Source organism: Eupeodes corollae, chromosome 3, assembly GCF_945859685.1.
Source record: "Eupeodes corollae chromosome 3, idEupCoro1.1, whole genome shotgun sequence".
NCBI lineage: Eukaryota > Metazoa > Arthropoda > Insecta > Diptera > Syrphidae > Eupeodes > Eupeodes corollae.
Genome location: NC_079149.1, coordinates 46,135,942 through 46,150,438, shown reverse-complemented (window position 1 = coordinate 46,150,438; position 14,497 = coordinate 46,135,942). Strand labels below are relative to the sequence as shown.

The 14,497-nt window shown below is 34.3% G+C and overlaps 1 protein-coding gene across 1 annotated transcript in view; it reads left to right on the top strand.

The window, feature by feature from the left end:
- LOC129950938 (protein espinas) overlaps nt 1–10,014 on the top strand; it is a 61,561-nt gene extending 51,547 nt beyond the window's left edge. Inside the window, exons 5-6 of the mRNA XM_056062901.1 lie at nt 7,870–8,073; nt 8,181–10,014. Of these exons, the coding sequence (XP_055918876.1) occupies nt 7,870–8,073; nt 8,181–9,503 (1,527 nt within the window). The 3' untranslated portion in view covers nt 9,504–10,014. The remainder of the gene's footprint in view (nt 1–7,869; nt 8,074–8,180) is intronic.
- Nucleotides 10,015–14,497: the final 4,483 nt, after the last annotated feature.

Here is a 14,497-nt window from a genome sequence, read left to right as displayed (position 1 = left end):
TTTTTAAAGGATCAACGTACGGACTTACAGCTTCTAATTAAATTTTTTGATTACGTATAGTAACTGCTTTGTGGGATTTTTGAAAAACATATATTTTTATAGAAATTTAGTACTTCTTAAGTGAAAAGTAAAAATTTGTTAGTAACAGATGAGCTACATCCTTAAATATGCTATCTACTTAATAAAGAAGTTCAAAAAAAGAAAATTTATTCAAAAATGCCGCAGTTCTGAGTCTTGCCAACTTTGTAAAATCAGTATTGAGATAAGAGGATTTAAAGTTTAAGGTAATTAAAAAGCAAGAGTAATTTTGTAATATCTTCAATTATAAAATGGAACACATAAACGTTTTTACCGGTCATAATTTTTATGATACCGTGCTGAAGGTCTTAAGGGCCTTGCACATGAGAGCAAACAACGAATGGACGAACAAACGTGATTTTACACATTTCAAAAAGTCAAATTCAAACAAAAACACATTTAAATTATAAGAAACAATTGACACTTATTAACATAAGTTGTTTTGTTCTCTAAAACAAGACAATTTTGTAAAAACAATTTGGAAGTAAAGAATTGCAGTTTGGTTGCTACGAACTGTCATACCGTCCACACTGCAACGAATAAATTGTTTGCGCTCAACTTAACCTCAAAATTATACCACTCTTGTTTAGTTTGTTGAAAAGTTTAATTAAAAATTGACGATTCGTCGCTGTCTCCGAATCGAAATAAAGTCCATGTGAAAGAAAAGTCAAAATTTGCGAACATCCCCAGTTCGCAGTTCGTAGTTCTTAGCTATTGTGTAAGATGCTTTAATAGACCATTGACATTTGAAGAAATGGATTTTTCGAAGAAGAAATGGATTTTTCGAAAACCCTAGGCCAGCCAAACAATAAACACAGAATTAGTTTTTAAGCAAAATTCGGATCTCCATCCAGCATTTTGATAGACCAATTATGAAAATTGTGTGCTTGTCAAAGGCCACATGGCTTCGATACTTGGAAAGCTCAATCACGCAAAATAAATCGGCTGGGTTCTACTTTATGGGTCGGAGCATTGTTTTCCATGCGCTCTACGTGACCCAGCCATCTTAGTCGCTGGTTTTTAAAACTTCTGGCTAAATTTACGTCACTGTACAGCCCGTACAACTTGTCGTTATTGATTGTTAAGGTAGCTTTGTTTCATAACAGGCTTTTTAAAGATTGCAATCTTTGGGAATTTAATCTTAATGGTTTCAATTTAAAGATTACATATGTTGAATTCACTTTGAGACTTTATCTGAGAATTGTAAAATCATACATCATTCGATATCACGAAAAAGGGTAACAATGCAAAACAATGTAATGCCTTCAAAAGAATGCAAGCGAATGCATGAAGACTCAAGTAATTGCAATCAATAGATTGCATTCAAATGATTTGAAAGAAAAGTGATTTCATGTTTTTGAGTCAAATGATTGCTGGTTGAAAAATTAAGTAAAAGTTTCAATTGAGTACAATGAATGTTATCATTAAATTGAATTTTAAAGGTCCAAAAGAGTGTATGTATATCCATTTTAAATTGTGTTTACGGTGTGAGAGTTTTTTCAACGTCCACTGGTACTTACATATTTTAATTTGAAAACTATTAACTTTTTCTTAAGAATTCAAATAAGCACCCAGTGGTATTCAGTTTTTATTCGTTTTCTTCATTACACCAAAATCTCTGCCCTTAACTGTTTTGGTTGGAACTTCGAAACTGCTTTTTTTTTAAGACTAAATTATCTTCTTAGGAATGAGCAATAAAAATCGAAGAATTCAAAGGAAAAAAGGGACAGCGACCAACGAGCAACAATAACAACAATAACAACAATCGATCGCCTTGTTAAATACATTTTTCTTTCTTTCATTCTTCAAAAAATATTGTGCACTCATGTGAATTGAAGTGAAGACGCTGTCATTTGGAACAATGAAGATAAGAATGGTTTTTACCCACGAATCAACTGATGAAGAATCCATAAAGAAAATGAAGAGAACGCAATGACAAAAGTATAAGAAGAAGAAAAAGAAGAAAATGAACAAAAAAAAAAGAAAAGAAAAACACACAAGTCCCTGAAGGTGGGATTAAGTAGCCCTTTAGCAATGTCATCGGGCCAAGGGTGTGTACCAAAAGATTTTTTGTATTCTCATTTTTGGGAACCAAAACTTTATGTACCGAAAGGCACGATAACGAGTCTCATTAATAATTCGGCCGAATTTTGGGGATTGAAAATGGAAACAAGAAAACGTGCAGAAATTTTGTGTTGTGCGCTGCGCAGATACCCTGGTAGAAGGGTATGAAGGAGGGTCTGGTGATTTTGGTTAGAACAAAGTGTCGATGCTATTTTAACCAGGTTAAAAGGATAGTTGAGTGGAGATTGCAGGACCTTCTATTTTAAATCGATTGTTTATTGAAATTAGGGGAAGTGAGTTCGTTTTTTCATTCAATTGTTTGTCCTTTTGTAGACGATAAAAGCTATTGAGATAAATACTTTGCAATTTTGAACACACTAATAATTCGAGTCATTAGTGTCATCTTCTAATGAAATCTCATTTTTTTATTGTTGGAAAAGGTTGATAGGTTGTTCAGGTTGATATTTATTTAATAATGGAATGAGTGTCATTTATCAATTGAAAAGTGGTTGGGTAGTTGATTTTCTGAAACATGTTTAGAGAATGTCTAAGATATGGTTGAAAACTCGAAATATGGTCGCAATATTAATCTTATTTTTGTATTACAAATGTTGATTAAAAACTAAGATGTTTTTGAGAGTGATGGTAGAATTATAAGAACTTTCATACCGATTGAAATATTATTACGACACTGTAAGCTGTCATGATACTTTGTTTTCTTGCGATATATAGTTTTGCTTTCGTAAAAATATTTAACTCGAAATTTTAATCAGACATGACATTACGATATTGATAAAGCCGAAAATGGGTAACCCGATTCCGTCCGTTTTTATAATGAGTCTGTCCACACCCCTACAGCACAAATCACTGCGTTGATTGACTTCAAATTTGGAAGTTACGGTTATAAGCCGATTCGAGTTAGGCCTTTTTTTAATTTTTTCAATTTTCTTAAAAACGTTTTGTTTTTTCTCTAAAAATGTTGTCTTAATTTGGCTTCTTTCAAAAAGGGTGCGCCTCCACGTTTTTTTTGTTCTCAAGTTCTCTCAAAAATTAGTCAACCGATTTCTATTATTTTTGGTTTGTTAAAACAAAATTTGGAGTTTAAAAATGTCAGTTTTTATTTTTGATTAAAAAAAAAGTTTTAAACATTTTTTTCGAAATTCGAGAACTCGAAAATTGGTCACTATTTTCTTACGAAAGTGAAATCATATTTATAAGCTCTAAATAACTACGTCAAAACTCAAATTAAATAAAAAATAATTTTAAAAAAACGCTCTAACAATTTTGTATATCTAAATTTAAAAAAAAATTGAGGCTTTTATAATTAAATTTTGTAGATACATTTTTAAATTTTAAAATACAGGAAATATTTTTCAAAAGCGACTTTTAAAATATATCAACATACTGTACGCAATTAACAGTTTATTACTACCTTTCACAGTTTTAAAGTTTGAATACAGCATTCTTGATGTTTGGTAGCAAAAGAATTTCAATACTATAATGAAGATTTCCGTGATTACACAGCAGAATTTTTGATAAGGGATCGCAACAATTTTTTTTTGTTAAGAATAGAGGCAACTAATATAATTGTACTCATGTTATGGGTTAATTAGTCTCTTATGTGTTACAAAAGTAGAAAAGTAGAAAACTTATCAGCATTTTTTTGCAACGTCGAATATGTGTTCATTCCATTAATGGTGATATGTGATAAATAAATTATTACACCATGTAAATGATAAGTTTTCCCTGTTCAAGTATCACTCGTGGAAAGAGACATTGAGTGTAGAGTAATGTTTTAACTAAAAGTGTTATCATTTAATGTAGGTTAAACATTCCTCATTGAACGCCGCTGATTAACTTTTATTCCCGCTTAAGAAGAGCGTAAATCTAGAAACGAATGTAACTATGAATATTAAAAAGTGTTTCAAAGACAAAACGGAACCATGTGAAATACCAGCGCTTTGTTTTTAATATCGGATTTGAAAACGTGCAAAAATACTGGTATGAAATTTTATTTCAGCTCCAATAATGCAGAGTTTCTGTGTAACCAATTGCACACATTTTCGATAAGCAAATTTGATGCTAAACTGCTTTAGAAATATCAAGTAAAATAATCTAACTTTCCCTTGATCTTTAAAGTAGTTCTTAAAAAAAAAGCTATATCCATTATCCGCGTTATAAATTTGATAGTTTATACTTTCAACTGCAACTTGCAACTTGGATAATTTTTAAATTGCAACATTCTAAAGAGCTCCAGATCGGCAGCAGCGGGATGAAAACGATTTCCTAGCAGTTTCAATATTTACCGATAATTCATATAGTATATTCTAAAAATGATGGATGTATTGGTCATAACAGATTAGCAAATCGTATGGTAAAAACAATATTAATCTAGCAAAAATCGACGACTCTTTAAACCCTTTTTTCTTGACACAACATTTTTCAAAGTTGCTGGCATCATAACTCAACGAAAAATTGAATGATCGACTTCGAATTGAAACTAAGTATTCTTAAGTATATTTACTATACAATGGTTTGAATTGCGTTAAAAAACGACCTCAAAAACTACTTTTTTTCAAAACTACGCCACCATTTTGTTAGTTTGTAGTATTTTGGGTTGGCGGGAATTATGTCAGTAGTTTTTGAACTTTTTTATGGGCACTTTCGAAGGCACATCGCTATTTTTGAAAAAAAAAATCTTAAAATATAGCTGAGAATACACCTTATTATTTCCTGCTAAAAAATTCTCGAAAATGTAATAATTTTTTCAGGGCATAGTGCCTTAAGTTGATAATCAGACAGTGTTGTCAAAATTTGCATTATTTTATTATACACTGCCTGACAATAGAATAGGTGCACAGCTTTTACAAGGGAAAAGGCTTTTTTATCCAGAATAGAGCTTTGCGAAAAGCTTTTTTCTTTTGTATTCTGAAATCCTGTCTCATAATCGATCTATTTACAAGAAAGAGACGAATAAAAATATGTCCTAACAGTAAATTGCAAGCACACAATGAACTGCAATTAAAAAAAAAAACATTTCCCATCGGTCAATAGAATAGGTTCATCTGCTTTAAAGTTAGTTAGTTCTGGTTCAGAATTTGTAAAGATCAGTGCATAAAATTTTTACAAAGTGAAGTTAAATTATTCAAAATACAATTTTAAGAAAAAATGGCACGAGCACAGTGCCTTAATATGGAAGAAAAAATTAAAATGAAACTGTACGTAGAGTTTAATTGCGCGTTTAATTGCAAAAAAAATTAGAAGATCGCAAAATGTTGTGATCAATTTTTTGAAAAATAAAGAAAATTATGAAAAGAATATGAAAGGACGCCCAAAAGTTACGTCACCTTCTGAAAGGAGATTGATTGCTCGACTGGCATGTTGTTCTTGTCAATCAGCTCCTCAAATAAAGACATCATCTGGAACAAAAACAAGCATTTTCACGGTTAAGAGAGTGATTAGGAGTGCCCTAAACATGTAGTGCATGAAACTGAAGAAGAAGGCTGCACCTAACCCACAAAGAAAGGAAAAGCAGCTTGAATTCTGTAGGTGCCACATGTCATGGAGAAAGGAGTGGCAGTTTTACGTGTTCACGGATGCAAAAAAAATTTAATTTCGATGACCCGGACGGATTTAATTATTATTACCATGATCTACAAAAAGAATGCTGCAATATCGTATTTTAGAACTTTTGAGCTGGAATTTCCATCATGACGAATGACTTCAAATTCATATAAAAGCATTCTTGAAAGAGCTTTTCCGAAATTCAGTGAAATGTTTGGACCCCTTAAATGGACTTTTCCGCAGGATAACGCCCCATTCATACCGCCAGAGTTGTAAAAGCCTGATGGATAAACCAATAAAATGTTGGATTTTTGACTTGACCTCCATACTCACCAGACCAAAATATTATTGAGAATGTTTGGGGATGGTTCGTCTGTGAAGTCTACAAGTCTGGGCAACAATTTGAAGACACAAAATCACTAAATTTCTTTAAATTATTTTAAAAAATGTAAGATTTCATACCAAACAGAATTTTTAAGGTAATACTAAATGGAGGAGGCTCGACTCATTACTTAATGAATACAAAAATGGCTAGATTTAAAAAGAATTATTTTTGTTTATATTTTCTCAAGGAATACAGGTGAACGTATTCTATTGACCGTTCAAAATGTCAATTTATTTGAATACATTGCAGGAAACGTTTCAACTTCAACGTAATTATTGTTTTTCGCTTAACACTTTCTTATAAATAGATAAGTAGATATCCATGCTTTGGAAATTCACCGACAAAAATTTTAATGCAAAACTATTTTGAAGAAAAAATAACTCCTTTCTCTCAAATTTCTTGGACAAAAAATATTTATCGCATACAATTTATATAAGATTTTTTCAATGACCTAAATTGGTTTCATTGATTTTTCGACCTAAAACTGTAATTTCTCTAAAATATTTTCTCTCAATTTCATCAGCGTTAAGAAAAGTAATGTTCAACGTCTATTTAACCTCAATTTTAAAACCCTAATCAATGACTTATCAAGCGTGCTTTATCGGGGATATACACCGCATAAATTCAACTTCCAGAAAAAAAAAAAAACGATTTAAAATGAAATCAACTTAATAGCAAAACATTTACTTTAACTTCCTTTTGTTTAAGAACAACTCTCCCAGCTCTTTATGTGTAGGTATTCAAAAAAGAAATCCTTTACAGCTTTGTTCTTCCCTTAAACCTCTGCATCACATAAAAACAATTCTTCTTCTTCTTTTTTTTTGTCTTATCACGAAATAAAATCGTTTTCCCTGAGAAAAAGTTAATAGCGGATACGGAAGCCTCGAAAGCGGTTTCCGCCTTTCATCCCAAAGCTTTTTCCTTCGATCCCGTATAGTCATTTTTTATTTACATGCACATCCCTGCAGCGTATTACACGAGCCACCATCAGCTTCAGCACATAAAGGGAAAAAGGACTAAACTTAAACAAAAGGAAAAGGATGAGTAAAGAAAACACTAAGTAGTTTGCCATTCAAACCCTCGTGTCGTTGGTTGGTCTCAGTCTCGGCCTCTATTAAAGTTTAAGGAGTAAATTACTTTCGTAAGGCGGGTATAGGGTTCATTTAGATAGAAAGATGTAAGAGTATAGTTAAGTTTAGTGTGCCTACAGCCTAAATGACTTAGGTTAAATAGTCTGGAAATCTTTGAGGCTATTTAGGTTTTCATATATATTGCGAAAACCTCTCTCTAACCAAGGTAAGAGGTCATTCAATAATGAAGCTATTCGCAGGTTAAGGGTAATCGCACCCATTCCTTATATTCTACAAAGCAAAGTTGAGACTCGTGGGGGCTAGAGACTCAATTAACTTTTGTTTGTTAACTCTGCGAACTTTTCTGTATAGGTTTTGTTAATTAGCAGCTATTAGCCATTATTCACTTTCTCACTGGATTTTTTCAAGTTGTGAGTTTAAATAAAGGACAAACAAAATATCATCTAGGTTAAGGAGAATTGCACTTCTGTGAGAGCAGAAAAACTCTTGAATACATAACTCATTCATTGCCGCATAGAAAATAACCTTTAGCTTAATTTTGAATGGTTTTATGATTCTGGCACAGTTAACGAGCTTGGGGACTGTGCTGATATTCCTTTGGGGCTTTATTTTTAAGGACTTATTTTTTCTTCTGTTTTTTAAATGATTTTATAAAGTGGATTTTTTCTGTTTGTTTTTATTTTACAGTGTGAAGACCAACTCTCACCCGGTGATATTGTTGTATTTGCCCAGAGGCTCGGAGCAAATGTTTGTTGGCATCCAGGATGCTTTGTGTGTTCGGTATGCAAGGAAATCCTTGTGGATTTGATATATTTCTATAAGGATGGAAGCTTATTTTGTGGCAGACATCATGCTGAAACCATGAAACCACGATGTTCAGCTTGTGATGAGGTGAGTGTCAAAGTTGATGTTGGTTACTTGCGAAATATGCATAAGACCCTTAACTTCATACCTTTTTAGCCTAAAAATATGCAAATAATGTATCCTCTTCTTTTTAGATTATCTTCTCCGATGAATGCACTGAAGCTGAAGGAAACACATGGCATATGAAGCATTTTGCCTGCTTCGAATGTGACCACCAGCTTGGGGGGCAGCGTTACATAATGCGTGATGGGAAACCTTTCTGTTTGACCTGTTTCGACACCATGTTTGCGGAGTACTGCGATTATTGTGGGGAAGTTATTGGAGTGGATCAGGGTCAAATGAGTCACGATGGCCAGCACTGGCATGCTACGGACCAGTGTTTCTCGTGTTGTACGTGTCGCTGCTCGCTGCTTGGAAGGCCTTTTTTGCCGCGAAGAGGAACAATTTACTGTTCAATTGCGTGTAGTAAAGGTGAGCCACCAACGCCCTCGGACAGTTCTGGTCCAGGACCCAGACTGACGAAACGCTCTTCATCGCATACTGAAGGACAAGGAGCAAAGTCTCCTCGAGCATGCAAACGATCCAACGCAAACCAAAAAGACTCCGTTAATAGGAATCTCGATAGACTGATACTCGAACGGAACATGGAAAAAGCAGTCCTCGACCATGATTCTCCACTCAAAGATCACCGGAGAGAACCCATCGATCTATCCGAGTTAGGAGTGAGTCTGGATAATTTGCGATCAAGTGAACGAACTGATTTTCCCGATCAAAACCTAACCTCATCCCTTCCCGAATTGTTGCTTTCAAAGGCAGAAGACTCCCACAGCTACCAAAGTATAGATAAGATAATCATCAACTCTCCCAGTGCCTCTGAGCTGACGCAGAGCACTCAGGAGCTTACACAAAATGACAACGAAGATGTCGACAACGAAAATGCCAACAACGAAATTCCACACGATCCCCGTGGGAGTCCTGGAGATAACGACGACGACGATGAAGGCGATGACGAAAATAACTACCACCCCCATCACCACAACCATCACCAACATTCACACAACCTTGCCAAAGAAGTGCGATTCCATAGCGGACACGACACCATGTCCCGTTCCAAGAGCTACACTGACAACTCCACTTCCCGTCGACGCAGACGCCGAAGGAACCAAAACCGGAGTTCTTCTGAAATGCAGATAAATCAAAAGAACCTTACTCATCACAACGCCCAGCCAAAGCACGAACGGCCGGTCTATGAGAATGCAACTGATGCCTCGAGCGTTTGTTCAACTTGTTCCTCCAGTTCGTCGAGTTTGGACGAATATGTCTATAGAATTCCTGCCCGGAAGCACTATGGCGGAGTTCGAGTATCGTATGTGCCGAATGATGCGATCGCATATGAACGCAAGCGTAAACAGAATTCAACGAGTGACGTTGACAACAAAAACTGCATCATATCATGACAACCTATGTCTGTATCGGATGAAATACCTCTTGAGCAACCCTGTTCATGTCGCACAGGGTGTTTCAAGGGAATTCTGAAACTTTTTCAAAAACCCTGCGATCCAATAAATTCCGTTTAGAAAAAAAAAAAAAGTAGTCATCATATCATTTTGGTTTTTCTTGTAAATATTTTCTAAGCATTAAAAATAAAAATAATTTAAAATTGTTTAAAAACACAAAACTGTTAAATTTAGTGATTTAAGTTGGACTTTTATTTTTTTATTATTATTATTTAAAATATGTAATGTACAAATAAAAATTACAAAATAGATATATAGTGTATTTGTGTATGTCATTTAGTAAACCGTTATATAGGTCCTTGTAATTAATGTTTTAGATTTAAGATGAATTTCGATTTATTTTAAAAAACCAAATCAAACGAAATAAGAATGCTTCCAATATTTTTTATCATTGTTAAACTCATATCGCACAAGAATCGAGCATTATCAAAATAAATAAATAAAAATAGAAACATATCTACAAAGGATATGGTTGTAAAATAATAAAATATAACGAAACTAAGGGTTTTTGTTCTTAAAGTAATCTTAACAGTAAAGTTGATTTAATATGAAGAAAGAATCCATATCGCAGTTATACACATTATATATTCATTATTTTAATTTTATTGTAATTTATAAGTGAAGGTAATAATTTGTATAGGAATTGTCACAACGCGTACAAGTATTTAAGAAAAATAAAAAAACATCATTTTTGATAAGAAAATAATAAAATATAAATATAAAATAAATGTTTAAATTTTAAATTTGTTGTTTTATTGTAAAAAAAATCACTAAAACATTGCACGGTAGTGGTAAGTAAAGCCTATAAATGGTCTATAGACTTTAACTGGAATAGAACATTTCATTGCAGATCACTAATGTCCCAGCAAAAAATTAAAGTAGTACGTACTTGACCTCAAAAAAATCAAAAATTGTATGTCTACTACATTTTTGACAACTTAACAGTTGTTTGAAAAATTAACTGTTACTTTCTGCAATAAATCTTCCTATGGTCGAGGAAAGCTTAAGTAGTTGTGGTTTTTTCAAACCCGAATGAAAATAAAAAAAAATTCAATCACAAATAATTTGAGACAGAAATTCATTTCTAGTCTCTTCTAGATTTTACCTCAATTTCTTTAGAGCTGTACATTGGGCCGATGTTTATCACATATTAACTGTAATACAGTTTGTTTCAAAAATGATATAATCCATTGTTTTTACCACTGGGGAGATATTAAAAATACTACATAACTGCGAGACGGACAAATTATTTCTTTTACGTTTGGCGCACGGATAGAATTAGCCATAAAGACATTGTAGCCAATTGCGCCAGACTAAATTACGATAAAAACTTGTTCATATACAATTTTGACTTGATCATCTGTCAAAACTTCTTACTTAAGCAGTTTATATTTCCAATATTTTTGGAATATTTGCAGTCAGATTGATAAAGCACCCTATTCATTCTCAAATTGCTGGCCAATTTTTTAGTTTAGCTTACAGAGTTATAAAAAGGCATTTCGAAACTTTAGAAAAACTTTAAGATGTCATTTTAACATTTGGCAAGAAAAAAAAAAACTAAAAAAAACTAAAGTCATAGTAAAGCACTTTCTTGGCCGGTGAACATAGTTGATAAATTTCGCTTGAGAACAACTGAAAAATGTTGCGGTCCTAGCCCGTAGTGGTAATACAAATTCAAGTTCATCGTCTCCTCTTCCGATGAATGGAATCTCAGCATTTTTTTTGCCCGATCCTGAAAAAAGAAGACCTTCTAAACTGCACCAACTATAGAGGAATCAGTTTACTTAACATCGCCTATAAAATCTTCCCTGCCGTAAAATGCGAACGTCTAAAGCCCATCGTCAACAACCTGATAGGTCCTTATCAGTGTGGTTTTAGACCAGGAAAGTCCACAGTTGATCAAATATTCACAATACGGCAGATCCTGGAAAAAACCCAAGAACACCAAATCGAGACCCACCATCTTTTCATCGATTTCAAGGCCGCATATGACAGCATTTACAGGGACGAGCTGTCGTCTGTTTGTGCAGGATGACCATAGAGAATTCACGTTCCTCCATAAAGGTTGGAAACAACTTAACAGAACCATTCGATGTCATAAAAGGTTTTAGACAAGGTGATGCGCTGTCATGCGATTTTTTTAACATCGTGCTTGAAAGAATAGTGCAGAGCTCACACGTCAACACTAGAGGCACTATCTTTCAAAAGTCTGTCCAATTACTGGCATATGCTGATGACATTGACATAATCGGAAGAACTCAGCGTAATGTCAATGGGGCTTTTGTGAGTATTGAGGCAGAGGCGGCAAAAATGGGTTTAACGGTTAATGAGGGCAAAACAAAGTACATGCTGTCGTCAAGAAAGGATATACAACACCGACGTCTTGTTCAAAACGTCACCATCGACAGACGTAACTTTGAAGTAGTCAACGACTTCGTCTACCTAGGCTCCGCTGTAAACGCAGAAAACAACACCAGCGCTGAGATCAAACGCAGAATAACTCTTGCTAACCGATGTTTCTTTGGACTAAGAAAGCAATTGAGTGGTAAAGTCCTCTCTCCAGGGACCAAAGTGTTGCTATATAAGACCCTTATCATCCCCGTCCTGCTATACGGTGCAGAAGCATGGACTATGACAAAAGCGGACGAAAGCACCTAGGGACGTTTCGAGAGAAAAGTTCTTCGCGTGCTCTACGGTCCCGTATGCATCGATGGGGAGTGGAGGAGAAGATGGAACGACAAGCTGTACGGGCTGTACAGCGACGTAGACTTAGCCAGAAAGGCTAATGTGCCATATGACCGCAGATCAGGTGACGCGTACAAGTGGAAAGTGACCTCACCCAACTTGGAGCGCGAATCTGGAGACATCTAGCTAAGGACAGAGCTAGATGTAGAAGTTTGTTGGGTGAGGCCCTAGTTCACACAGGACTGTAGCGCCACCTTAAATAACAAAGTCATCGTCTCCTCGTAAAATTTTAAAAGTAGGCAATCCAAAAACACATACAATTCAACAGCTCCAGAACAATTTTTCAAAATCTTCGTGGAGAAATCGGTGACAAACAGATACAAATATTAAAATTGACCATGTAAAATTTCACGGAAAAGAGGACAGAATTTCGTTTACCCCAAATATCTTACGACTTAAATTTAATTTTATACTAACTCATTGTGGTGTCATACCCAAATTGTTATTCCAATGAGTGGTACAAAACTGACTGACAGACATATAATGTACATATTTAAAACTTAAAATTGTATACATACATATATTTGAGAAAACTTTAATTGACATTAAACACCGCACTCGATTAGTTTGACGTTCCGAATATTTAAAAAAAGCAGCCTTAACTTTAATTATTGATTGCATACTTTTCAATGTTTCAAGTTATTAAACAAAAAATACCATTTTAAATGGCGAAATGTCTCGTTATCAACCACTTTTGTTTAATTTCAAAGGAATTTCATTTTGTTTTTACTAAAACTTTGTTTATTTTGTAAACTTGAAAAATATATGTTTAATGGAAGTCCTTACGATTTAATCTTTGTGTATAACACTTATCATAACTGTCACTCTAGTTGTTATGGTGACATTAGCTGAAGGTTACTTTCTTTTTCTTAATATTGGTGTATGCAGGGTTTTCCTAATTTAAGGTTTCAGTAAACGTAGGTAAAACATTTTATAAAATATTTTTTTTCATGCTATTTCTTTTTTATTATAAGTTTTGCACGTTGACATTATGTGTGAAACACTACATGACTTAAATAACCACCACTTTTTATAATATATTGAAATGTTGATTTCAAACAGTCCAAGAGTTAAAGGTTTATCTGCATACTGCATCAACACGGTCTTTCGCGTAGCCCCCAAAAAAAAGTCCAGGGGTGTCAAATTGCATTATCTTGCTGGCCAGTTGATATGGCCACAACGAAAAATTACGCAGCTAGGAAATGTCTCTTACAACAAAGCCATACCTATTCGCTCAAGTTGTGTGGCATGTGGTACCGTCTTGCTAAAGCCACATATTCTCGAAACCGTATTCTTCAATAACAGGCATAAAATAGTCGGTTATCATATGACCATAACGCTCCGAATTAACGGTGACAGTCATTTCATCGTTGTTTTAGAAGAACTAAGGTCGAATCAAACACCTGGACCAAAGACCACACCAAACAGTGACTTTTTGTTTATGTAATGGCTTCTCTTCAATTACTTGAGGATTCTCAGAACCTCAAATACGACAATTTTGTTTATTAACATAGCCACCAAAATGTGCTTTGTAGCTGAAAAAAAATTTGTTCTATTCCCATTAGACGTACGTATATACGACAACGTTGTGAATGGTCAGCTGGCTTGTGTTGTTGAGTTGTAGATCCAAATGCAAAATACGCCATAATGTGCCGTATGACAGTCCTAATTCCTGATAACGACGAGGAATTGACACTTTCGGGTCTTCGGTAACATTTTCACTTACAAGTGGTATGATCGAAACGATGTTGCACAAGCCTTACAATATCTGTAACCAATCAAGTCTCTTGATATTTCTTCACAATTTTATCAATTACTTGCGTAGACCATTATCTCCTCTTAAAGTACGATATGTGTTTTGAACAATATTTTTGCGTTGCGCATTTCCGTAAATGTCAGACTTTCAACTGAAAAAAAAAGTAGTTAACCAACTTAGCTTGACAAATGCTGAATTCCAGGCTTTTAAATCCGGAAAATGAATTACCCTTTACAACATTCAACGCATCTACAACAACAGCTAAAGGTTTAATATATTAACAAAGATTCCATTCGAATTCAATCTTTCATTCGTCTTTTAATAAAACACAGCAATTTAACCAACATCGAAATCTGAATTAGGATTCTATTCGATTTCTCAATCCACTCTTGTAATCGGGGTATTAGTTGAACATACTTCTCATCCATGCATT